This window comes from Aulonocara stuartgranti (assembly GCF_965226115.1).
Source record: "Aulonocara stuartgranti genome assembly, chromosome: 12".
NCBI classification, from domain to species: Eukaryota; Metazoa; Chordata; class Actinopteri; order Cichliformes; family Cichlidae; genus Aulonocara; species Aulonocara stuartgranti.
In genome coordinates this window covers 17,156,616-17,183,868 of record NC_138948.1, presented here as the reverse complement: position 1 = coordinate 17,183,868, position 27,253 = coordinate 17,156,616, and the positions used below count along the sequence as shown (strand labels likewise).

General features: G+C 40.4%; 2 protein-coding genes across 6 annotated transcripts in view; one reads left to right on the top strand and one right to left on the bottom strand.

Moving 5' to 3' along the window:
* Positions 1–583: 583 nt before the first annotated feature.
* naa35 (N-alpha-acetyltransferase 35, NatC auxiliary subunit) lies at positions 584–11,848 on the bottom strand. Its single transcript, XM_082554578.1, has 23 exons — positions 11,758–11,848; positions 9,327–9,455; positions 9,148–9,181; positions 8,727–8,841; positions 8,506–8,580; positions 8,015–8,182; positions 7,609–7,675; positions 7,145–7,188; positions 6,983–7,033; positions 6,542–6,625; positions 6,055–6,169; positions 5,490–5,668; positions 4,596–4,655; positions 4,301–4,407; positions 3,676–3,742; positions 3,137–3,235; positions 2,849–3,027; positions 2,605–2,741; positions 2,384–2,451; positions 2,160–2,300; positions 1,943–2,065; positions 1,218–1,298; positions 584–1,000 (listed from the first exon to the last, which is right to left on the bottom strand). The coding sequence occupies exons 2-23, from the start codon at positions 9,445–9,447 to the stop codon at positions 941–943; spliced, it is 2,175 nt and encodes a 724-aa protein (XP_082410704.1). The 5' UTR covers positions 9,448–9,455; positions 11,758–11,848; the 3' UTR covers positions 584–940.
* A 233-nt stretch (positions 11,849–12,081) lies between these two features.
* agtpbp1 (ATP/GTP binding carboxypeptidase 1) overlaps positions 12,082–27,253 on the top strand; it is a 33,389-nt gene continuing 18,217 nt past the window's right edge. For 4 of the 5 annotated variants that reach the window (XM_082554577.1, XM_082554575.1, XM_082554574.1 and 1 more), the window contains exons 1-9: positions 12,082–12,175; positions 13,509–13,567; positions 14,738–14,868; positions 23,981–24,048; positions 25,648–25,711; positions 25,919–26,065; positions 26,465–26,596; positions 26,767–26,860; positions 26,973–27,010. In XM_082554577.1, the coding sequence (XP_082410703.1) occupies positions 13,536–13,567; positions 14,738–14,868; positions 23,981–24,048; positions 25,648–25,711; positions 25,919–26,065; positions 26,465–26,596; positions 26,767–26,860; positions 26,973–27,010 (706 nt within the window). In that variant the 5' untranslated portion in view covers positions 12,082–12,175; positions 13,509–13,535. Of the gene's footprint in view, positions 12,176–13,508; positions 13,568–14,737; positions 14,869–16,722; positions 17,805–23,980; positions 24,049–25,647; positions 25,712–25,918; positions 26,066–26,464; positions 26,597–26,766; positions 26,861–26,972; positions 27,011–27,253 lie in introns of those variants that run through there. The other variant, XM_082554576.1, reaches the window with a different exon arrangement.

Sequence of the window (27,253 nt, the reverse complement as noted above, 5' to 3'; positions counted from 1 at the left end):
ATTTTGGGATTATATGTTGAACTCTGAACACTGATTTACAAGTTATGGAATCTGAAATAAGGGAGTAGGAACAAGTCAGTGTAAACTTCATCCTACTCCTTTTCGAGCATAAACATTGTGTAGAGATACTGTGACAACTTGATGTCTATACTTTTGTCTGTTCTTTTTTCTCTTATTTTAGTTATCTTGACATCCTCAAAATAAAACTATTCTATTCGAAAAAAAACCCAAAACATAAATTAAATAGTAGAGAGTAAAAAACCCAGCAACTTTCTGTCATTAAATTGTTTATTAAATTGTTATTTACGTTGGTGCAGTATGCATGGCTGTGGGGAGGATCCTTCCCAAAACTGCAAAACCTATGAAAATACAGCTAAAACACCCCAATTATTTTTTTCTTCCAGATTGTCAGATCTTGGGCCTTATGCTTCACACCTGTTTTACAGAGACTGCACATTGTATTGTCAAGTTTTCGATCTGACTTAGTCCAGTAATCACATAAAGTCAGGGACAATAAGCTCTAACAAGACATCATTTATAGATTCAACGCTGTTCCTCAGATAAACATGCAGACACATACAAAAAAGTTTCATATGATTTAATGATATGAACCTATTATCATTACAGCACTCTTTATAAGCATTTGCAAGACTTGTTCTTCAGGCAGCATCCATCTGCCAGGTCTTTGCACAAAAGCACATCGGCTCTTCTGTAACACACACACAGAAATACAAATGTGCATACTGTCACTCATTGAGGTCCAGTGGTGAGTTCTCTGGTTTCATCTCTCAGAAAGGTGAGAAAAGAGTCAAGTGCAGACACTCCTGTGCATGGCGTTACAGTTAAATGTGTCACACAAACTGTTGGACGAGGTCTGGGTTAGGGCCGCTGCACACCCGTTCAGGTGAGGAACGCTGTCACCCTGTGGCTCGGGGCGGGATCAAATAATCTTCACTATGGGGAAGTACTTATGAGCTGAGAAGTCAAACTCTGGGAGCACCTGAGGATAAAGAAATGTATAGCTGCATTAAGAGAAGCACAATGCAACCAATATGTACACAGTTAGTACTTTTTAAAAAATCAACTACTCCTATTTAAATTATCAAATGCATTTGTTTGATTCTTTTGGTTTGTAGCTTAAAAGATCTACGTTGTATTAACTGTAAATGCAGACACAAACACAAACAATAATACAAGTAATGTGAGTAATGTGTTACCTTGGTTTCCTTCTTATGACCTCCAGCCAGTAGTTTCATAACTACAATATTAGGTTTGGCCACCTTCAGTATACGGTTCACCTGTTATTAAAGAGTAATGAGTGGTTATAGAACAAGACAAGAAAAAGTGCAGATAAGATATCATTGTATAAAATTGAAAACCACCCCAAGATAATTACATACACCATTGCTTTTATGCATCGCAGCCACATTATAGAGCAGTGTGTTCAATCCAAGGGACAGTCACTGGAGCTAATGATGCTAACGTGTCGATATTCGGACACAGGCAGCTGGAGCAGATCAGTATCTTTAAGGCCTCACCGTCACTACTTTGAATCTATAAACTGGCCTTCTGCACTGTGTGTGTGCTGCTGGTGCCTTTTGGAGCATCTGTGATGAATTATGTGACTAAAATTATGGCTTACTGGGTGATAAAATCCATCTAGGAAGCTTGTGTTTCAGTTTTGTTGATTGACAGAGCAGTATTTTATCAATTTACTCATTTGTTCATATGGGCATCTATCTAGCTAGTAATAGCTAAACGTAGGGCTTCATGCATGCATCCAAATAAGGTTTGGCTCGAATGCAAGATTAGTGCTACACATCTGGGCTCAGCACTCTCTTGTAAAAGAGAGTCTTAATCTCAAGAGTTTTACTTCCTAACTAAACAAATGCTAATGAACATAAACCGCTGTATTTATTTCACAGTATTTTGACTTTCTGACCTCCGGATCGGGACTGGGCACATTTTCAAGGATGAGCTTCGCCTGCTGAAAGTGTTTGCTAGCTGCCAGATAGAGGTCTGCAGAGCCTGGTGGAGGATTGTATTTCTTCAGATCAGACATCTCCTGAAATAGGCAAGAAGAGGAGAAACATTTTAAAAAGAAAGTGGAATATTTTAAAAAAGAAAAGATGAATTAGGCCCATAAAAAGACACAGTACCTTGAACTGGATGTAGTGCACAGGTGGAGGGGTGACCACACTGTTGAAGGGGGCGAAGCGATGCTCATAGCGAACCTGCTCGCTGTCCAGTTCAAACTGAGGCTTACGCACCTTCCCATCCATATCCAGAGCTACCATCGTCTGAAGAGAAAGGCCGGGAAGGGGCATGTTACACTTTGTTGTGCCAAAAGTGGCCTAATAAAGGCCATTATTTTTATGCCTACCTTGTACATGCCAGCACACATGTTCTGGTATGCTTGACTCATGGTAATCTCCTTGCTGAGAGGGCGAACTGAAGAAAATCAGAAACAATAACTTCAGTGCTCTTTGAAGAAATATCGACAGGATGATGCCACTTCTACAATGAAGTGGTCATTTCTGATCAGACTTCAGTTTGTATGTTGTGGTTATCCGCTTCACATAAAAGCAACACAACAAAATGTACCTTTCTTCTTCTTCTTGGTCTTTTTGCTGCTGCGCCCTTTCAGCTGCTCCTCTAGAATCCGCTCTTCTGCCATCTGAGAGGAGTCAGCTCTGCTTAGAGTGGACATCAGCCATGCATAAAGGAACTCTGACAGGTACCTACAACCAAAACAAACACATGCTCATTTACAGCAAACCTGCACCCAGGTTATGTGGGAGAGAGAGTTCAGCTTCTACCAGTAATTCACAGAGGCATGCAATCTTACCAGTAAATGTAATAGTATTCATGCATGCTGTAAAGCTCCAGCTCAAAGCCACTCAGCAGGTACTGAATCATGATCCTCAGGTTATGATAGAGGATCCAGGTCCCAAGACAGGCTAGATGCTGTCGTTGAGGCTCCAGTTTCATCAGTAAGCTATGCAGAGCTGCATCCACCTTCTCAGCCTGTACAGCACAAAGAAAGAGTTCTGAGGTTGCTTGATGAATTTAGAGAAACTGCCTGTAGCACGAACTGCAAAGACAGCTAATTTGGATGAACGTAGCTGCAGCTCACTTCATCTTGCAGTGTGGCAAACTCTTCAAGAATGTGTCCCAGCTTGTCTCTCTGTCGAGCACGGTTGTGTCCGTGGATCTGGATGAGGCTGCAGAAAGGCTATGGGGAAAACACTCAGTTCAGTTCATATTACGCCAGTTCAGTCAAAAACAGTCAGCTCAAAGCCCTTCATATTGTAAAGACTCGATAATATTAGAAAGAAACCCTAACAATCAGACGACTCGTTATGAGCAACCACTTGGCAACAGTGGGAAGGAAAAACTCCCTTTTAACAGGAAGAAACCTCCAGCAGAACCATGCTCAGGGAGAGGGCAGCTATCTCCTGCAGCAGGTTGGGGGTGAGTGGCAAGAGAAAATGAATGCATGCAACAGTCATAAACATAATCCATTATAGGGATGAACGTTTGTGATGTTTATATTTTATTACACATAAGTCTATGTCTACTTTCATACGATTTACCTCTAAGTCAGCTACTGGGAGTCAAATATAATAAACGATGACTTAGATATAGAGACTTTGAGCCACAGCAATAACATACCCTGGAGCAGTGTGTAACAAAAGAGTCAATGTAGTCCTTCGCTTGGTGATTGTTGAAGAGACAACACCTGGACAGACAGAGGCACATCAACACATGTGACAAGGTCAATCTGAGCCAAACAAAGGGACATTTGTTCTGTAGCTTAGCTTCTGAATTGTCTATTTGAGGTTTACAACCAGAACTCACACACTGCAGTGCGTTCAGAGTAAGTGTATCCAGTAGCTTAACTGCAGGCCAAGGGGTTTTAAAATGATCACTGTTGATATCTAATCACTTGTTATCATTTATTATACAATATCAGTGTGTTCAATGTTTCCACTGATGATCAGATGTTAAATACGTGGTTACGATATTTGACTAGTTTATAAAGGATATTGTTATTAAGTGTTTTAAATCCGATCATATCTCATTTCTCACTGTGTTTCATTTCAGCCTACAGTAATATCATTATTGTGTCATATATATCCTGATATTTTTCTGTTGCACCAACTATCCTCTGACAGTAGAAAGGTTAAAGTAATCAATACAGGTAAAAGCATATTGTAAACCTCAAATCACAGCTAAGCTAGTGACAAAACAACAGACCGACTAATCTCATTTAGTATTTAAAATAAACACAACTTACTTGTATGAGAGGACTGGTGGGCTGACAAAGTACCTCAGAGCATCTTTAATCATGTCTTGCATCAGGTGGGTGCCAAACACTTTTTTATTATCTATCAGGAATGTAGTCTGGATTGATGGGAAAAAAAATGAAATGTAGTTTCATTTTACTTTTTTATTAAATACTCCATAGTATCTATGGAGTATTTATATCTATCCAAGTATTTTTCATATTTGCATAGGTCGTATCTACACGGATCACCAAAATAAAACCACAGGTACATTTGAAAGATTTAGGAAAGCAAGTACTCATCTACCTGAAGAAGAGATCTGGAGAGCACACAGGGAGACTGCTCACTGAATTCACAGAAGAAGTCCTGGTAAAAACATCAGCAACAACAAAACACAATCCTTAAGTTATCATAGGAGAAACTTTATAATTAGAGCCCGAGCACGAAACGTGCGAAGGCTGTTTGTTATTATTATTTTGTCCAATGAATTGCCTTTTTGAAAGTCTTAACATAGTCATAAATTCATGAAATTTGGCAAACGGTGAAAAATAAGATATTTTATTGGTTTGGAACAGCTGTAGACATGAAACTTGGTACACACGTGTAACATACAAAGACGGACAAAAATGTCCAGGGGCCCATCACCCCAAACCCAACAGGAAGGGGTGATGTCGTGGCGACATGCCACATTTTGATCATTCGCCACGAAACTGCTGTAACTCAAAAACGGATTGAACAAACTCTACCAGACTTGACAGGCATGATGATAGTTTGGCTCTGAACAGATTGATATACCATTTGTCAGCGATAGTTTGAGCGCTGCCTAGTTGGAACAGGAAATGCGCAGTAGCTTATAATCATTATCAAATCTAGATTAAATTTTAATAGGTGGTTCCAGTGTGACATACTGTTAACTAGGATACTTCGTCGCCACCTAGTGGGCACAGGAGGTGTTGGGCATGGCTCGATGGTGCCAGAGTGCGCGGGCTCTCTCAGTGCTGCTTGCAGCTTTAATTTCAATTCATATTTCCAACTGGACACACAAATCCCCTTTGGGGTTGTCTCAGGGAGGGCATCTGGTGCATAACTGAAACAGCCTAGTTTTTTAGAAGAAACTTTCTAATGTCCTGAAAAGCTTGTTTATAATAAAACTTAATAAAAAACGAATGCATCAAGACAAACCTCAGGAAATGTATTTACCAGTATGCCATGTAGGTTGGTAGTGTTGATCACGTCACAAACAGTCTTAATGCGCTCTATAAGCTTGCTGAAATACGCCACCATGTCCTCCCTCTTAATGATTTTGGCGTAGCGAGGAAAGGTGGGTGGCAGCAATCTCTGGTTGACTAAAGGCTCAAATCCCATCATGATGGGGTGGTCTGCAGCAATCACAGGGAACAAAACTAATCACAACATAAATTAGAGACATGAACACAGGTCACATATGAAAAAAAAATGTAACTGAATCATCTTTAAGGACTTGCCAAACCAAAGTAAATGAAAAGAAGTTGATTTTTTCAGTTCTGTGTGAGGAAAACTGTTAGTGTAGACAAGTTACATCCAGTGTGGACTTTAGGTTGCCATTACGATGACTTAACTGGACAACTGGAGCCTCAGAATGATTATTTTATGCTCAAATTCTTTAATTACACATTTTTGAACATATCTTTTGCAGCTGTAGCTGAGCTGTTGGCTTGCAAATTGCAAAAAAAGGCTTAACTTGTACTCCTCCACTTAACAGATTAAACGTGAATGTGCGTGCTACCTCCTTTAGTGGTGTCATTTTGTGACTGGATGCCATGCTGAATGCTGGAATGAATGGGGGATAACAGGTCAGCTGCCTGTGCCACGAGCTTCTGGGCCTCGCTCACTGAGCTGGTCTGATAAAGACACAAAACAAAACACTTACTAACAAGCCCCCTTATCAACAAAAGTATATATAGTTTGTAAATATCACAGTTATATATCTAAACATCAGGGTTTTTCTAACACATCAAAATTTCATCCTCAGAAGAAAATCATCAGGATTGTTAAAAAACAAACTTCCTCCATTAGTCTTTGTTTTGTTTTTAAGATATTTTGCTTCATCTACTCATATTTTTGTTCAGAAATAAAGGAAAAATGTTAGATAAGGTAACTCATTACCTCAGCTACATGTGTAGTCACAAGAAAAACTCTGTTTATATGTAATGCATACAGTAAACAGAATCAGTCTCTATCTGCTGCTGGGCTTTTGTCGATATGTGCATTACCTCTTTCTTGGTAAAGGCGATCAGTGCAGTCAGTAGAAGGCGTGTGAACTTTATTCTATTGAATAGTGCCAGACACTGTTGATGCTGAAAAAAACAAAGCATGGGAGAACATTGCAGAGCTATTAATACACCTGTTTTTTTTTTTAAAGACTGCTCAGAAAAGTCCATTTTTGGGTCTACTTGTTTTTTCCCTTCCTTTCTTTATATAACTATATAACTGAAAGAGCTGGAAATTCCAGAGCTGAGTCTTTAAAAGGTCATGTGAGTCCCACACTCTTTATTGACAGAGAGATATAGCCGGTAGTGAGATATGACTCAAAAGGTATAAATTACAAAGAAACAGCTAAACAGAGATAATTTGTTCCTGGAGTTAAAGAAAATGCCTCTAGAAAAAAAACTGTTGCAAAAACTCAACAAAAATGCGTGAATGATTTCACTTACCTCCCGCTCAACCTCCGGGTTTCGCTGCTCACCTTGTCGACTGCGCGTACTCTGACGGAGCACAAAATAACCCAGAAACATTGCATGTCAGAAAAGCTTTTGCATTATCAGTGCTTCATTGAAATGGCAATGGCCTTTACTTAAAGCAACAAGAATAATTACCTTAACTTTCCTCTGTAATTCATCTTCTACATCTTTCAGCATACCTGAAGGGATTAATACGTCATGAGAGATGAATGATTACAGTGTCTGCCTGTAATTGCTTTAGCTGTCTACACTGTAGTTGGTGCTGCAGACTAAAGCCCAAACCCAATGTGTACACACTGCTTCATAAACTTGGATGTGTGTTTATGCTAAAACCACGAGGGCCTACTGTCAAAGTATCAAGTGTTCTTTGGCAGAGATTTTTAAACCTTGTTGCACGTCTACATTTCTGCAGATGCTGCCTGAGGGCATTACCCACAAAAAGTCCCAAACACACAATCCTAGGCCTCAAACTGACTTACTCAACGTGTGATCCTGTGCACTCGAATGGTATCATTTAGGTTGTTAAGAGTTTCATTTTTATGCTTTAGGTTGGAGTTTGATATTGAGCCTTACTCAGTTATGACTGGAAGTCTTCATACCTGTCACCCGCAGATCTGTGACATTATTAGCCATCTTAAAGCCATAGGTCATGGCCTGGAAATCCTCCTGCATAAAGAAATATAAGATAAAAATCACCATTCAGACATATGACAGTTTTATAAATGGGCTACTACGAGAACAACTTTTCAAACAAATAGATTTAAACAACACACATTTGCAATCAAACTAAAGCTCTTTGGGTCCTGAAATGCTACACTGAGCTCCATCTTTCAGATATCTCAATTTTTACACACAACTTACTCACAGCTTTTTCTTTCCCACCTGGGTTTTTTTGTGTTGGTCCATGATTTTAACCTGCTATCTGTTCTGACTTTATGTCCACATTGAAACGTGCAGTACCACAGTAACCAAACATTTACTGACTGACAGCAGAAAACTGCTCACCTCTTCAAACACAGCAGCCTTGTTGACCTTTTCCCGGGAAATGTCACACACCTTCAGCAAGCCCAGGGCAAAAGCTTTGAGGGCTGGCTCCTCAATCAGGTCAGGGTTGTGAACATAGAGGCAGGTAAACACAGTCTGAGCCAGTGAGTGGCCCTCCAACCATGTTATCTATATATACACACATATTAGAAAACACAAACATGCATACATAAATATGTCTTGATCAGTGAGTCCGCAGTTTGAGTCATCGCTGGCTCGACCTGTATCAGTAATCTCGCCAAAGCTTATTGTGTTTCTCAAATTTTACAATCTACTAAAGACAAAAATGGCATAAAAACATTAAAACAGCTACAAATACAGAATATAGATTAAGCTTTTCCAATCCAGTCACATTTCAGAAAATCTGCAGTACAAAGGAATTACAGGGAGCAGCACATTACTTGAACATAACTTTCAAAATTTTGCCTTATAATAAGCAAAAGCTAATTCACCAAACAGCAGAAACAGGTGTCGATGATCCCGATGAGTTCAGGAAGACTGAGGTCTTTGACCTTGATGGCACCCTCCTGGAACAAAGAAAGAGCAAAATAAGGTGGTTAAATGTGTTTTATATACACAAACAAATGAAACTAAGCTCTGAAAAATTACATCTAGGATTACATTACATCTCTGTCTGTATACTGTTTTCATTCCATGAAAAAGAGATCAGTACCTTAATAGCTTGCTCAAAGTTGAGCACTTTCCTGTTGACCTGGTTTCCGATCATTCCCGCATCCATCTTAGGATCCATCATCTCTATAGCTGACATGGCTTCAAACAAGCCAAACCTGCAGCAGAAGTAAAACATTTTTGACCTCTGTAACATTTTTCTGTGTTCACTACATAAAAACATAAAAGCACTGACAATATTTATGGACCGATCCAAAAATGAATGCAAATATCAACCCAATTAAATTCAAAGTCACTTGTGGCAAAAACATTAGAAGCTTTCATTATAATTACTCCGCACAGTCAATGTTTTGAACTATGACTTTGGGACATGAAAACTATTTTAATTGAGGATCTGTGCAGCAGTAAGATGAAAAGGTCGTTTCTAATTTGAGGGACTCAAAAAAGCACTTTGGTGTACTCACAGCTTGTCATGAAGCAACTCTCCAAGGTTCAAATCTGCATGAATAAAGGATGACAACAAGGAAGGAGGAACACGTCAGTCCCTTTTTTTTAACTGCACGCACACACACACACACACACACACACACACACACACACACACACACACACACACACACACACACACACACACAGTCCTTACCTTTGCAGGCGCTTTTGAATTCATGTGTAATATCAACCCAGTTGGCGTTGTTCTTCATCTTTTCTGGGATACCCAGCCCCCAGCCAGTGTCATCATCATCAACTGCTGATTTCATCACCATGGTGACAGCTTAAGGCACATAGATAAACATTACATTAAATTAACCATTACATGCCAATGTAAAGCATTTTGCTAAGTCATCCATCCAACTGCCTAGCCAACTTAAAAGTTCAGGGAGGCAGTGAGGGGGCCAGCAGCCTCTGTGTTTCTGTGTCTCTGTGTTGGCATCACAGCGCTAACACAGAGATGCAAACAACCATGAACTCTACTTGCACAACTACACTTAATGCCAATTTAGAATCAGCAATTAACATACGGTTTGTGGGAGGACACCAGAGCACCCACAGGAACCCCACAAAGACACATGGAGGATATGAAAAAACAAACAAACAAACACACACACATAAAGCTCCAAATCTGCAATGTCTCCACACTTTCCTTTACTGAAAAGAAAGATTTATTTTCCTATATAAAAACATTTTTTCTCATTTTTGTATTTATTTATTATTTTAATAAGAGATATAGCCATGCTTGTACCTGATGAATTCTAGCTCAAAGTTAGTACTAGGTCCTTGTTATAATTAGCTCAGCTAATGGCATAAGAGTTACACTTGATTAAGAGGTTTCTTATCTTATTAGGTTTTCCTTGCTGAAGTGAAATCATATTTTCCTCAGGTCATAGGCTAACAAAATTCTAATTCTTGAGACAATGTAACTTCAATATCCCTAGGATTAGTGGGGTTAGGTTAGCTGGTGTTTGGTGTTTAGTGTGATTGTGAGTGTGAATGGCTGTCCATCTCTCTGTGATAACCCTGCAACAGACTGGTGAGCTGTCCAGGGTGTACTCTGCCTCTTACCCTACAACCATGATAAGGAGGGGAAGCAAACGGATGGATGGATCGTCAGGACGTATTTCCACTAACTACATGAGCAAAATCATCCACGTAAAGGATTCAGGTTCATGAGACACAGCCTAGGGCATGTCATTAATATAGATGGAAAAAAGTAATGAACCTAAAATAGATCGTGTTATACCATAAATAACATTTCCAAGGGGTGACCTTTAAGAATCATTATTTAATTCTACATAATATTTTCTTTCCAATAAAAGTCTTGAACCACCTCAGATATTTACATAGATTTCCTGTGTGGATTAGAGAAAATCCGAAGTAAATTAAAAATTGTTTTAAAGTCATTAAATATGTACACTGTACAATCATTCCACAGTGGAAAAAGAAGAGTTCAAAGAAGTCATCAAAAGCCCAAAATTACCATGACATTCATGCCCATAACGAATGTATGTAAACTTCTGACCAAAACTATATTGGCTCTATATTGCTTGTAGAGTAGAATAATCTACAGTTTCAAAAGACTTCTGAAGATAGTGTATATTATACTGTATATTAAATATAATTTTATTACTGAGCTATGAAAGGTTAGTATGAGTAAAGTACCTTGGCCTAATAATAAAAAACATAAACATTTAAAACGTCATCATGCAGTGTAACAGTTGTAACACAGCTCAAAGTTAACGTACAGTAAGAAAGTGAATGTGATCCAACGTAATAATATAATTCATTGATCAGTCATAAAGCTTGTTTTTTGCTTCTCAGCATTAAAACCGCAATGCATTATTATTTTTCAACTGGAAATGTGTCAATTTATGTATGTTCTTAAAAGCTTTCACGCATTTTTGTTTACATTAGATCTTGACTCACTGAAGTTTGACGAGGCTGATCTAAGCTAACAACAGAAGATTAACATGTGAGCTGACTTGAGAAGCTTGTTATGGCCTAAAATGGTGTAAACTGCACTCCAGAGTGCCCTGGAAAGTTTCAGCCGTCAACACTAATGAACTGATGTGGGTCAGGGAGAGTTGAAACCATTTTTAAATGATTGGTTCATTCACCTGTAACATATATAACGTTTAGAGGACATATAAGAGGCAACACTGGTAATCACTTGTATAGATGCCTGAATAAAAAGCCTATCAGAAATCGATATTACCCGATTAAATGATCAGTGAGATAAGTAGTAGTAACTGTTTGTCTCCTAACATATACCTTTTTGAAACTAATAACATGGATGTCAAAAGGTCACCTAAGTTTACACAGTCCTCAAAAGCGTACTAAAACTCTTAGGCAAGATACATAATTTTAAAAGACACGAGATGGTGTGAGGTAGCTATCACCAATCGTCACATTAGCTAGCTTTACCGTGTGCAAACAAGCTAATGTTGCCGACACTGGGTGTTCTCTGTGAACAAAAGCTGCTTATGGATGTTTTAACAGGTTAATCCATTCCACTCAGGCATATAAAACACGAAGACTGTTACTTAGAAATTATACTTTCGCTGTAAATCAGCACGTACCTTACTATATTGTATTAACCATGTAGCTAATCAAAGATCCCACCGAAGACTGTAAAAATTGGCGCACATGAATGACGTCGTCATCAGCAGCAGCGATTGGAAATGTAGTCCTGTGAACGCCAAGCCTAACGGAACGCTTATGGCTTAAAACCAGACCAGTGATGATATAAAACGATTTTTGAGTTTTAAGGATTCAGTGAGCTAATTTACGATGTTCATATCGTAGCATTAAATGCCGCTTACACCACGCGCAAAGACGTAACCACTCTCGCGGTGCTCACTAACTGCCCCCTCTAGTTGTGTCTGTTCTCATCTCATCATCATCAGGGCGTTTCAACGCTCAGGAGCACAGTAGCTGTCGCCTCTTATCTCGCAACTACTCCTCCACCCTAAACGGGACAGCTCCTTTTTCATACAGGTTTGTACAGCTTCTCTTTTGTGTTGCTATTCTAAAGAACCACTGCTTCAGCTAACATCTACTGTGTGCTGTTTTTGTTAGCATATTCTTCAGTTAGCTAGCCTGCTGGCGCAGACAGCCAGTCTTAATGAGTGACTAGCCCAGCAGGTGCAGCTGCCACCAGCTTCAGCTAGGCTGTCTGACTTAGCATCTTGTAAACATGTACCGTACAGAGGCTTGCCTAGCTGTTTGCCTTTTCACCAATAACCCGCTAACATGACAACCCCCATGAGCTGGTGCAATGAGAGCAATGACCCTGGTTTCTTAAAGGATTTTGGATCGGGGATTGTGAAGTAGCTCTATAGGGTTATTTCGACTTGTTTACAGCAGTCTTGTGTAAGCTGACCTCTATAACATGTCAGGTTTCATAACTGCTTGAGCAAATTTTAAACGTGTACATGGTCTGACCTCCAGTTTCATCTTTGCTCTTCTTTAGCCCGTTTGTAACAAAGGCGTGACCATAGATTGTGCTGTCACTCTTAGATAAGGCTCTATCCTTTTGGTAAAACGGGTGATGGGCATGTAAGCTTTGCAAAAGTCTCGTTAAGGAGTAAAGGTGTTTTTTTACTTATTTACCTTCAATTCTAAAGTAATGAAGTGTTTTAGTGTGGACATTTCTAGCACATTATAACGTTATTACAAAACTCCCTTGTGTTTAAAAACAATGGAGTAAATGGCATTAGGCACCAGTGATGACCACGCTCTAACACATGTTTGTGACCCATCTTATCTCAGCCCATAAATGCTTCTGTTTTGAAAGTGCAGCACACTAACTCGTCCAGTCTTCTTGGATTCACCTGCTCATCCGTTTCGGTTAATGATACCGCACGAAGTTGACTTGTTTAACGTGCTTTCAAACCTTGTGCTCACATTACCTTGACTGCGACTGTTTTGTGTGGATATCTGAGATGAGTTGAACAGCTCCTTTTGTTTTGTGTGAAATCAGTTGAGAGGTAATGTGTCCCCCAGGTGGTCCCAGCATGCACTGCGGGGCAGATACACAGAGGACAGGTTTTTAGTCTGCTGCGGAGCAGCTACATATTTGCAGACTAATGGCTTCTCTGCTCAGTGTGTCCCCTAAGTTGACAGCTTCTTGTCTGTGGGGTGACTTCACGAGGCATGCGTACACTGTAGCCAGGGACACTTAACTTTTCTGTGAAATGGTTTGGCATAGTAGCAAGCCTGGCTGCAACAGAGGGAGTCCAGTGGGGTAAAGGTTGACATGCTTGTTTCTAAAATGGTGTTGAAAACCTCTTCCTCTTCATATCTAATCTACATGTTCTTTCACTTGCAGATGACTTGAAATGTTGATGTAGTAAAAATGAACAAGCCCAAAATGGCCACAGAGAAGGGGTGAGTTGATTTGCATTCAGAAAGCAAATAAAAATGTCATTACAGATGTGAACAAAAACAGGCATGGGGTTTGTGATGTTTGTGCATGTGTTTCTGATTGAAAGCTGCTCTGTCACTGCCATCTGTTCACACTCACACTCTCGTGCCCTCTCTCTCTGTCTCAGTGAGCCTTTAGTGTTATGATGCACTTCCACTTTTGTTCTGTTTTACCTTGTTAAGACTGTTCGCAGAAGGGTTTGACCCTGCTTTTCTTCTTGTGCAACAGAGCTGAGACTGGTAGATAATTAGCGGACCTTGCTTGAAACAGCCATTTGATATGTCAAGACTGAAAATAACAGCTGTCCTTAATGCTGAGGCAATATACTTTGAAAAACCTTCGGTGTATTTTGGCTTTCCAAAGTCTTTTTTTGTGTGTGTGTCTGTGTTCGTTATAGTGATTAATGTAGTATGTTAATTTAGGCTTTCTATTTTTTGTTCTGTGTTTTCCTTTTTCTGTTTATACTCTATTCTTCTCTCACTCCTGACATTTTTTGCTATTCTGTATTTAGCATACACTTTCTCTGTCTCTCTCCTTTCTTGTCTCTCTGTCTTTATAAGGACATATAAGACATTTTTGCTCCCCTGGGTAGAATCAGGGTCTTGATTCTCTGTCCAGTATTTGCCGTTGCTGTACCAACAACGGACCTCTAACCTCGAGTTTCCAGCTGAGTGCTACTGCGCTAAGATTATAAGAGGAGGACGGATCAGTGCTCCAGAAATGAAGTGAAACACAAAGAGACAGCTTTGTTGAAAAGCTTTAATAAATGAATTTTAGAGTCATATAGTCATAGACTGCCAGTTTGTAATCACCGGCACTGCTAAAAGTAACATGGAAAAGGCTGTTTTTATTGGATGCTTTCTAAAAGTGGGCAAAGACACACTTGACTCAGTGTGAGTATATGAGGTCACTGCACATATTAGATCATGCTTTACATTTGTTTTCCGGTGCCAACTGCACATTGTGATTAATAACATTAGCCTTTTCCCATAATTGAGTTGATCATCCTGTGTGTGTGTTTTTTGTTGTTTTGTTGTTGTTGTTGTTTGTTGATTTTTTTTTTAAACATACGACTGAATTATCCTGTTGGATGCATTGTTCTAAAAGTAAAAACAGATTTTATTTGTTACAAGGGTTCCCAGTAACTCCAGGATAGTGATGCTCCTGGGCCAACTGGAAAGGATGAATGGTGAGGCCATGGTCAGGGATGTTGAAACAGCAAGACAGGTCACTACAAAGATCCTTCATCTCATACAGACACAGGGTAAGAATGTGTGTAAACATGCACAGTGATACATGTAATCTCCTGAACTCCGGTATAGTTTTGTTATCTTGAGCCAAGTGCGATCTCAGTGAGCAGTCCTGGCCTTGAATTGCATTGCTGGCAGTGGAAACAGCTGCAAAATATTCAGGCACTGTAACAAGTTATAAAACAGCATTTCCTTGCAATTTGCAAAGTGATTCGTTTGGATTGTGTAAGCAAGTATTCGACGTTATTGATCAGAGGTTTTTGATCACCTCCATATTTTTGCTACAAATGTTCCCTTGGACTCGCGATAAGATGCTTAGAATTAGGAGGTCAAAGGTTCCTGTGGAATCACTTTTTTTAAAACTCCCAGTAATTATCTGGAAGATCCTCAGTATATCTGTTGGACATGTATGAACGTGTACAGACAAGTACATGTCTGTAAACTGCATCTTTAGTTGTTGGAATAGTGACGCAACCACAAAGTAGTATATTTAGTTCCAGGATGCAAGTCTTGCTAATGGGCAGTTGTTTGTGCAACTGTTTTAAAGCTCGTGTTTAAAATGAATGAGGATACAACCCTAACCTTTATTTTAATGGTCATGTATGTATAGACGCACCAGTCATAACTGATACAATCATTTCTTTCAATTCTAGAAAAAGTTTGGCCTCAAATATGAAGTTTAAACAGCATTTAAGATGTATTTGAATGTATTTATAATGTGCATGCACCCACATTTATAAGACTAACAGCTTAATTGAAGGTGCTAACACAATAAGTGTCTCTGGCTGATCCCACAAAATGAGCCCAATGCCAAAGCACAATATGACTACAGTTAGCTGAGAAATCTTTATTACAATAACCATGGATGGGAATGATAATGAGTAGATATGCCTAATGTGTCAGAGGGCACAGTTTTAGAGTGTGTTCAAACACATCTGGTCTTTGTACAGATGGAGGGTTTGCAGCAAAATGATTAAGTTATCAGCAGAAGCTGTTGGAACTGTTTGGATTTAATCTTAAGACTTAATTGGTTTCTGTTGGTTCTTGCTGTAAATCAATCAGTTTCTGAACATTTAATTTCTATTAAATGTACATCATTTTTAAGTTTGTACCATTCGAAGTCTTTCAGTGGAACTATAATGACCAAGTGGAAGAGTTGGTTGTTATTGTTTTAAGACTTAAAGGCAAAGATCTGTGTGAAAGCTTTAAAGAACTCTTATTTGTATTTCAGTCAAATGCAGCAGAATCAGAGTTATTGTCCATTTATTAAGTACATTTCTTCCTCTCAAACCCATCTGTACATTTCACAAATGCCTTGATGCCTAGCTTCAGGTTGTGGGGAAAATTCCCAAATTCGTAGAAAACTTAAAGTGTGGTTGTTGTGTAAATTGAGATGCAGTAGTTCGTTGACAGTCAAGATGTGACCCCCATTCTCTGATTACTCCTTGAAAGGAAAATGGAGACGAAGATCTCATAACAGAAGGTGGTGGCACACCAGGTGTCGGACACACTGATACATGAGTGCGTCTCTGTTAGCAAGGAGCTAATTACAAAAACGAAAAACAAACAGCATTGTTCTGCTGCTGTAACAATTAAAAATTAAAGGACTTGCTTAATTAACAAACTCACAGAGGCTTTTGATCCTGTGTTTACAACATTTAGTATTTGAAACTCGTACCTCTAACCTTTACAAAGGTAAAGTTATAAACCTTTAAAAAAAACCCACAATCTTCAAATAATGCTATCTTGCAAAAAAATCAATTTTTGCAAGATTTTTGTTTGTTTTTACTTATAATAACATAATAATAACAATATTAGTAGTAGTATAATTATATAATACTACTACTAATAATAATAATTATAATAAACTAATGTTGTCCTGTAACACAGTTTTAAGTTACTGGTTTTCAGTGCTTGTCAGTCCCCTCCTCCTTTGAGAAATTCTGCTGAATCATGACATGATGTGATTTCCAGCTACTTCTTCTCTCTTACTTTTCTTAAATTTCACCTTTCGTCTTTCCGTAACTTGTTGCTTCCTCCTTCAAAGCAAAGTCCTAGCTAATCTATCATGAATGATGGGCACAGTGGAAAGGCTTGTCTGTGACTCTATCAATCATGCAATATCAGCTGTTCCTCTCTCACCTGTTGCTTGGCTGTCCGTGACACCATGCCTGCAGTCTCAACTTGAAATGTGTATGAGTGTGACGTCGGTTTGAGGGAAGCGCCGAGGTCTGTAACCCTGCATGCAGTAACTATACACCCCAGGATGGACTTTGCTGTACTCTTGTCTCAAGTTCAGGGTCTCAGGAGCTTAAGAGGCAGTCAAGAAATACCATGAGAAAGAACAAGGGAATGTCAGGTGCTGTAAGGGCAGACAAAATGTCATCTCTTGAAATAATTTTAAAAGGGAAAAGGAAGATAATTACTCCACATACTGTACCTTTGGACATTTGGTTTACTGCAAAATGAATGAAATTTTGAATTTTCTCCGTATTGCATGGATCCTGTGGGAATTGTAGTGTCTGTTTTCATTTGGTGGTAATGTATCATCCACCCCCTCTGCATAAACAGAGTTGTCTTATGCTGATGTCTATAGGAGCTGTCTGTGGATTAGTTTCAGGTATCAAGGCAGAAGAGGGGCTGATTACCAGCTTCAGAGAGCCCTGACTGAGAGGGCAGAGTTAGAGGTACGGTTGAAAAGTAGGAGGCTTGGACTGACTAATTGAGGAGTTAGTGAAAAGCCTTGATTTTCAATCTTTGACAACACATGATTTGAGGTGTCAAAGAGTTAAACTTTTTGAATCAGTTTTAGTACTTCTGTGGAAGCCTCAATGGGATCTTTTGGAAAATAGACACTGTTTCACGTAAAGCTTCTTAACTTTTTATCCTCAAATGGAGTACCGCTACACCAGGAGACACCATCAATCTGTGGTTTCCTTGGACACACCAGGTACAGTTCAGAACACCTTGAGTAAAATTTAATGTGTATATATATATATATATATATACACATACACACACACACACACACACGTATATTACTTTGAGTGGGTAGAGTGAGAGTTGCGGTATATTGCATTTCAGTTCATGTGTGATAATTTTTCACTGTCAGCTGTTATTTATATATATATATATATATATATATACACACACACACACACACACACACACGTACATTACTTTGAGTGGGTAGAGTGAGAGTTGCGGTATATTGCATTTCAGTTCATGTGTGATAATTTTTCACTGTCAGCTGTTATATATATATATATATATATATATATATATATATTTTAGGGCTGAACGATTATGGAAAATAATCTAATTGCGATTTTTTTGCCCCAATATTGCGATTGCGATGCGATATGCGATTATTTTTTAAGGTCTTTGTCTTCTGTATTATTAAACAAAGACAAGCAATACATCATATAGTATGGCCAATACTATATTACATTAATTTTAAACTGTTCTTTCCTGGAAGACAGACCTCTGTTATGATGACATGAGGTGATGCATGAATTGATGACTGACATTTTTATTTAACTTCTTCAATCACAACAGTATATTTGAACATACACAATAGTTTATTTTTAGCTTACAAACATCTGAGCATAAAGTGCTGACAAGGAACCCTGGTGTAAACATTAAAATGAAAGTCAGTACAATGTGCAGATTGCAGAAATATACATAAAAAAAAAATCAGTGGCTTTACCACACTCAGTTTTTCGACATCTGTGAACTACTAGACAGTCATTCAATTAAAAAATAATATTAAATAAATAAAACTAATAAATAAAAAAATACACACATCTTACTGATCTCTGCAGTCAGTAACATTACACATAAAGTGCAAACATAATAGCAATTGTATAAACACACACACAAACACGCCTTTAAAGTTTAAAGGCGTGAAATTGGACGGTCTAGCCTTCTGATTAGCTAATCAGAAGGCTAGTTCTGATTAGCGTCACCGCTGTCTCGGTGGAGTTTAATAAACTCGGCCGTCTGCTTCTTGCTATCTAAAATATAACCAGACACTGGTGTAAATTCTCGACTGTCTCATACTTCTGTTTAATAAGTTTTCTGTTTGACGTTTAGTCAGCTGTGTGAAAACCAAGGAGGAACCCACCCGGGGGATTAATAAAGTTTTATTTTATCTAATCTAATAACTTTAATCTCAGCCAAACCGATTTACTCACGAACAAACAAAACACTGAAAAAAGCCCAACAATAACATTTTTAGGTTGTCTAAGTGACTTATATATTACGTTTAACCCGAGCAGCGAAACTCCGCGGTGATCTGAAAATGATGTGCCGGGAGTTGTGCCGTTCTCGGCCGCATCAGTAATCCTCGAGCTCCCGGCTAGCTGTCGAGCTGGTGGGTAGCAGACGCCTCTGAAAACGTCGAAGCACTTTTGCAAATATGGGATATCTTGATAAACCGAGCAGATATTTGATGTTTACACAACTACTTTCTCGCCTGAAAATATGTTAAAAGTTTATTTTGTGACCCAGAAAGATTAGTATGAGTAATTTAAAAAACTTAGTAGCGGCCGCCATTGCTGGAAACTGGAGTTTGGCTGGGCCGCGCTATGAATTCTGGGATATGGTAGTAATTTGGACAGCCTTATAATCGCAGTATAATCGCAGCCTTTGCGGTTAGAAAATTGCACTTGATCATGTCGCGATATTATCGCAAATGCGATATATCGTTCAGCCCTAATATATATATATATATATATATATATATATAGCTGGATAGCGTAGTGGTTAAACTACACGCCTTTGGAACAGAGGATCGCAAGTTCGATTCCTGCCTGGGGCGTCTGTATCCAGTAAGGGTCCTAAGGCTAGACCCCCTATGCTAAGCAAGCCTACCGCAGACATGAGCGAGACAGATAAATATGAAGGCATGCCGGCTCGGACGTCGCCCGGATCAACAAGGTCCGCGTCAGGTGTTGAGGAACCAGGGCACCCTGACGAAAAGTGGGCTACTGGAACAAGAAGGCATCGGTGGGCAAGGGACGAAAACCCCGGCGGAAGGGGCTACATGAACAGGATGAGGGACCTATGGATTCTTCGATACCCAACATCCACAATGACGGCGAAACAACTAGTAGCTCAGTGTTCCAACATTCGAAAGAAGGGACTGCTCTCACAGCTAGAGATTGACGAGGTACAACACAAATGCTACGGCAAGGAGGAGTCAGGACGCCAGGTCAGGGGGGAGATATCATCACCCCCACCCAAGATTGGGTACATAGCCCCAAGTGCGATAGGAGAAGGATCGTTGAGTGCGAGAGGAACTGACCTGAAAAATAGGATCATGGCCAAGCTTGAAACCTGGATCCCCCGTAGCAGGTTACCAAGATTACGTGAAGTACCCTCAGAAGGTCTGCTAGATGATGTTAATGCAGCACTACGGGCAATACCTACAACCACGATTACCGACACTAACAAGCTGATCTACAATACGGCAGCAGTGATCAGTGAGATGCTTGGCTACAAGTTGAACAGCCACAAGGGGCAGTACCCTCCATGGAGAAGGAGGCTAGAGGGCAAGATCAAAGTAGCACGGAGGGAGGTTAGCCAACTAACGGAGTTGCAGAAAGGTGCGACAAATAAGGTGCCTAAGAAATACAGCAAGCTGTCCATACCTGAGGCCTTGGAAACTGCCAAGCAAAGACTCACAGCCTTGGCCAGCCGCTTGAGGAGGTACACCAGAGAGATAGAAGGCAGGAGAATAAACCAGCTGTTCTCCACAGAACCAGCAAAGGTGTACTCTCAGTGGCAAGGGAACAATAAGAGAACAGCACCACCAAGGCTGGAGACGGAGCAATACTGGAAGAGCATATGGGAGAAGGATGCAACCCATAACGGCAATGCTCAGTGGCTAGTGGATCTGAGGGCAGACCACAGCGACCTCCCTGAACAGGGTCCAGTAACCATCACAGTGGCAGATATCCAAGAAAGGGTCTCCAGTATGAAGAGTTGGACAGCACCAGGGCCCGACATGGTTCACGCCTACTGGCTGAAGAAGCTGACTGCACTCCACGAGCGTCTGGCAGCACAAATGAACCAGCTGCTAGTTAACGAGAGACACCCGGAATGGCTAACTGAAGGCCGGACGGTCCTGATCCCCAAGGACCCCAAGAAGGGACCGGTCCCCTCCAACTACCGACCAATAACCTGCCTCAGTACTACATGGAAGCTCCTGTCAGGCATCATATCGGCTAAGATGAACAGGCACATGGGTCAATACATGAGCGGGACACAGAAAGGAATTGGCAAGAATACCAGAGGCGCAAAACACCAGCTACTGGTAGACAGAACAATCAGCCGAGACTGCAAGACCAGACTGACCAACCTGTGCACTGCCTGGATTGATTACAAGAAGGCCTATGACTCAATGCCCCACAGCTGGATACTGGAATGCCTAGAATTGTACAAGATCAATGGGACCCTAAGAGCCTTCATCAGGAACTCAATGGGGATGTGGCGTACAACACTAGAGGCCAACTCCAAGCCCATAGCACAAGTTACCATCAAGTGCGGGATCTACCAAGGAGATGCTCTGTCCCCACTGCTGTTCTGCATAGGCCTGAACCCCCTCAGTGAGATCATTAACAAGACTGGCTACGGATACCGACTACGGAACGGAGCAGTTGTCAGCCACCTCCTGTACATGGATGACATCAAGCTGTATGCCAAGAGTGAACGAGACATCGATTCACTGATCCACACTACCAGGCTATACAGCAATGACATTGGAATGTCGTTTGGACTGGAGAAGTGTAGTCGGATGGTAACAAAGAGAGGGAAGGTAGTCAGAACTGAGGGGATTGAACTACCAGAAGGCAACATTGCAGACATAGAGGACAGTTACAAGTACTTGGGGATCCCGCAGGCAAATGGGAACCATGAAGAGGCCGCTAGAAAGGCTGCAACCACCAAGTACCTGCAGAGGGTCAGGCAAGTCCTGAGGAGTCAGCTGAATGGTAAGAACAAGATCCGGGCCATCAACACATACGCCCTGCCCGTGATCAGGTACCCTGCTGGGGTAATAAGCTGGCCAAAGGAGGAGATAGAAGCCACTGACATAAAGACAAGAAAGCTCCTTACCATGCATGGAGGGTTTCACCCCAAGTCCAGCACCCTGAGGCTGTACGCTAAGCGGAAGGAAGGGGGCCGGGGACTGGTGAGTGTCAGCACCACAGTCCAGGATGAGACAAGGAACATCCAAGAATACATTGGGAAGATGGCCCCAACTGACCGAGTGCTCAGTGAATACCTCAGGCAGCAGAAACCCAAGAAAGAGGATGGAGACGAGGAACCATCATGGAAGGACAGGCCCCTGCACGGTATGTACCACCGGCAGATAGAGGAGGTGGCTGATATCCAGAAATCCTACCAGTGGCTGGACAAAGCTGGACTGAAAGACAGCACAGAGGCACTAATCATGGCAGCACAAGAACAAGCTCTGAGCACAAGATCCATAGAGGCTGGGGTCTATCACACCAGGCAAGACCCCAGGTGCAGGCTGTGTAAAGATGCCCCAGAGACAATCCAGCACATAACAGCAGGGTGCAAGATGCTAGCAGGCAAGGCATACATGGAACGCCATAACCAAGTGGCCGGCATAGTGTACAGGAACATCTGTGCTGAGTACAACCTGGAAGTCCCGAGGTCAAAATGGGAGATGCCCCCAAGGGTGGTGGAGAACGACCGAGCTAAGATCCTGTGGGACTTCCAGATACAGACGGACAAAATGGTGGTGGCTAACCAACCGGACATAGTGGTGGTAGACAAACAGAAGAAGACGGCCGTAGTGATCGATGTAGCGGTTCCGAATGACAGCAATATCAGGAAGAAGGAACACGAGAAGCTGGAGAAATACCAAGGGCTCAGAGAAGAGCTCGAGAGGATGTGGAGGGTGAAGGTAACGGTGGTCCCCGTGGTAATCGGAGCACTAGGTGCGGTGACTCCCAAGCTAGGCGAGTGGCTCCAGCAGATCCCGGGAATAACATCGGAGATCTCTGTCCAGAAGAGCGCAGTCCTGGGAACAGCTAAGATACTGCGCAGGACCCTCAAGCTCCCAGGCCTCTGGTAGAGGACCCGAGCTTGAAGGATAAACCGCCCGCAGGGGCGTGCTGGGTGTTTTTTTTTTATATATATATATATATATATATATATATATATATATATATATATACACACACACACACACACACACACACACACACACACACACACACACACACACGTATATTACTTTGAGTGGGTAGAGTGAGAGTTGCGGTATATTGCATTTCAGTTCATGTGTGATAATTTTTCACTGTCAGCTGTTACAGCCTAAAAATTACAGTTGAAATGAATGGTGATTGTTCAGTCTCGAAGTTCAGTTTATTTTATAGGATTCTTATATAAACAAACTAATCATCATTATTCAAACAATACAGTTGCCTTTGTGTGGCCCTTCATTACTCTTTAGTGGGGTTGGTGTTGAAGTGCTTTAAAATGTCTGGCATAGCAGAAACAAGAGGTTACTGCTTTACTTCCCAGAGCACTTGTATATGTGAATGGGTCCTCAGATATGCAAAGTATTTGGCATGTATGTATCACATTTTGAGATACAATTTCAAGACATTTATTTCTATATTTGTAATCATCTACAATTTCTGCTGTTAGTTTACAGAGAGCATTTTGCAAAGGCGAATACTTGTACTTGATTATCCCTTTGTATTCAGGACAGGACCAATACGGTCCTTTTTAGAGGTCAGGAATCTGTCAGCTCCTAAATAACAGGACAAACATAGGGTATGGATTTAAAGAGGTGGGAAGATGAAGAAAGAGTAGGGGTTGTTGCAAGACCTTGTCACCCTTTTCAGCTGTTCTTGAGCAGGTCAGTATATAAACAAAGACTGGTTGAGGACATGGTTGTAAAATGTGCCTTAAAGATGCAGTTTGTACTCACTGAGAGTTGCAGGAGTTTTCTAACTGTGAGTAAACTAGATGTTTTTACATACTCCAGTATAAATTACATTGTGATTTCCAAAAAAATCAAAAATTGCAGTGCAAATCTGTTAGCCTTCACTTTTGTGTTCATGTTGACTTTGCTGTGCATTACAGAGAAGAGTGGAAAAGAGGTCATGTCCAAAGGCTCCAGCGGCATGGAAGTCATCCTGGCTTCACTGGAGGTCAGTTCACAAACAACACTTGAGTTCTTATGCATTTCAATTGTTACTGACTTGTTGAAGAGAGCTTTTTGTCAATCTAAGTGAACAATAATGTTTAAGAAATTTATTATAAAATAATTTAAAAATACATTACTGTCATACAGTCATGTATATAATATAGTTCTAAGGATTTACATATCAGAACACATCATTAAAAAAGTTGCTTTGTTATTTTGCAAAAACAAAAAATCATAATGCAGAAGCACTGTGTGAAAAACTAAGTAAATCCCATGATTCAGGAGCTTATAGAACCACCTTTAGCAGCAATAACTAAGTAATTGTTTTCTGTATGAATTTATCTGTCTCCCACGTTGTTGTGGAGGAATTTTGGTTCACTCTTCTTCACAACATTGGTTTGGGTCATTGAGGTTTGTTTGCATTCGTTTATGCATAGCTCTCTTTAGGGCCTGCCACAGCAGTTCAGTCAAATTGAGGTCTCAACTTTGGACCATTACAGCACTTTGACTCTTTTCTTTTTCAGCTATTCTGTTGTAGATTTGCTGTTATGCTTGGGATTAATGTCCTGTTGCATGATCCAGTTTGGGCCAGCTTTAGCTGTCAGAGAGATGGCCTTACATTTGACTCTAGAATCCTTCGTACTGGTACAGAGGAGTTCATGTTCCACGGAATGATTGCAAGGTGCTTCGGTCCTGTGGTTGCAAAACAAGTCCAAATCATCACCCCCTTCATCACCATGTTTAACAGCTGGTATGACCTGTTTGTGCTCATATGCTGTGTTTAGTTTTCACCAAACATGGTGCTGCACATTACTGCCAAACATCTCTGCTTACGTCTCATCTGTCCAAAGGACGTTGTTCCAAAAGTCTTGTGGATTGTTCAGATGTGACTTTGCTAACCTAAGAGTGTTACTGTGTCCTTTTTTTAAGAGAAGCGGTTTTTCTCCTGGAAACCCTTCCAAACACGTTGGACTTGTTCAGTCTGTTTTCTAGCTGAACTGTTATGAACTTTAACATTTAACGTGCTAACAGAGGCCTGCAGAGACAGTTCAGATCACATTCAGATCAACTCAGATCATTTGAGCATTAGATGGTCTGACCTTGAGGTGAATCTCCTTGGACGTCCACTCCTGGGAAAAATGGCAGCTGCTTTGAATGCTTTTCATTTGTGAAAAATCTTTCTCACTGATGAATGAAGGACTTTAAATGACTTTTAATTATCTGGAAATGGCCACGTAACCCTTCCCAGAGTGATGGACAGCAACAATGTCGTTTCTAAGATGATTGCTGACATCTTTTTTAAACACACAGCTGGATACTCCAGACCAGCAAACTGCCAAAAATGTCTGTTTTTATAGAGATTCTGTGACCAAGCACCTGGCTGCTACCTATCCTCTTAATTCCTATAGATGCAGTAAGGGTGTGTGTAGTTTTTCACAACCTGACTTGCATTATGACTCAATTTTCTAGCACCTTGTTCCCTGAATTCAATTTGGAATTAGATTTCACACTTATGTAGAGTAACATCAAGGTAATTACACAAGTTTCTCAGATTTACCGTGCAAATAATTTTTAACTAATGTATTATTTGTGACTGTTACAGAACAGCAGAGATGTTCAGACCACCCTGAACATCTTGTATATTCTTAGTGAGCTGCTGACTGTGGGTGAGTGGAGTTTTTTTTTTCTTCTATTTTTTGTTCACCGAGTTTGTTCATGCTCTAACAACACAATCAATTGCTAAACATGTGAACTTTTTGATTTTTGTTACCAATAAATTGTTACATGGTGTTAAATTACACTTTTTGATTGGATTAATAATTACAGTATCTAGTTCATGTGGTTCTCATGCTCTCAACCCTTTTCTGTCTCAGGCAGGGGTCGCAGGATGGGAGTGTTTGTGTCCAAAGGAGGAACAGGAATATTATTCCAGATCCTGACCTCTGCCAGCAAAGAGTTGCCTCCCAGTGAGGAGCTCATGCTACAGCTTCACTCACTCTTAGCCAAGGTTGGCCCAAAAGGTAATGTCGCAGTCCAACACACACACAGACTGGATGAGCCAGTGATTGTATTTTTGTCTTATTTTTGTTTTGCTCTGGGCATCATGCTTGTAAATGAAGAGTGTTATGTTTACATTTTGAAAAGTTTTTGCTGACACCACATGTGTAATGTTTATTTAAAACGTATGTTGAAGTTGTACACCGATGATGTCCTTGTGAGTGTTCTGTTTTCACTGCCTTTGCTATCAGTGTTAAGTGGATAAGTGAAAAAACTTTAAGCCATTTGCAGAAAAACAACAACAAGCAAAACTGATAACAAGTCCTCTGTTCAGAAACAAAAATAGAGGAAAGGTACGGAAAAATCAAAAGTTTCTATTGTTTATTTACTGAGCTGGGACATTGGACCCTGTGTGTGTCCAGACAGAAAGTTTGGTGTGAAGGCCCGATTGAGTGGAGCTCTGAACGTCACCATCAGCCTGATCAAACAGAATCTACAGAATGCCAAACTCCTTCTGCCCTGCCTGCAGGTTCTCAGGGTTTATTCGGCCAACTGTAAGTCCCCGTAAACTCTCACAGTATATATTATAATCTCTAATGAAGTTCAAGCAAAGTAGTCCCAAAAAATACTACAGAGTCCCAGACAGCAGCTGATAAAAATAATTAAACTGAACTGGCTGTGTTTACTTCTAAGTTGTGCTTGATTTTGATTTCTACTGTAATAGCGGTGAATGCAATTTCTATGGGCAAGAATGGAGTAGTGGAACTGATGTTCAAGATTATAGCACCATACAGCAAGAAGAACACCAGCCTGCTCAAGTGAGTGTCTAACTGTCAATGCTGACTCCTTTGCAGACCTGAAACAGCCACATTCATATGCCTCTGGCCATAGTTGTGTTGGACCCCATCTTTTTTGTTTTTAAATCAACAGGGTAGCTCTGGATGCACTTGGAGCACTTCTCAAATCCAGTGAGTAATTTATGTTTGTAGCATTAAACAGCTCAGTGGTCCTTAATTAGTGTTGTTTAATCCTTTGCCTGTACTTCACTTATTGTCTTTTCTGCTCTGGAGCACAAAGTGTAATAGATCATTCCACATAGACTTAAAGTTTAGTGTCACGTGACTTTCTCCTATATACTATATGCTTATTACTGCTTTTATTTTCATTTTCTTCTTCTGTCCCGCCACACAATTGCAAAGTGATATGTAGCA

Bases quoted from the DNA above. Each gene is read 5' to 3' on its own strand.
- naa35 (XM_082554578.1), bottom strand. From the start codon at position 9,447: ATGGTGATGAAATCAGCAGTTGATGATGATGACACTGGCTGGGGGCTG. The intron at 8,842-9,147 runs GTGAGTACACCA...CTTCTGCTGCAG, and splicing joins GAGTTGCTTCATGACAAGCT to GTTTGGCTTGTTTGAAGCCA. The intron at 6,626-6,982 runs GTAAGTGAAATC...TGTTTTTTTCAG, and splicing joins ACCCGGAGGTTGAGCGGGAG to CATCAACAGTGTCTGGCACT.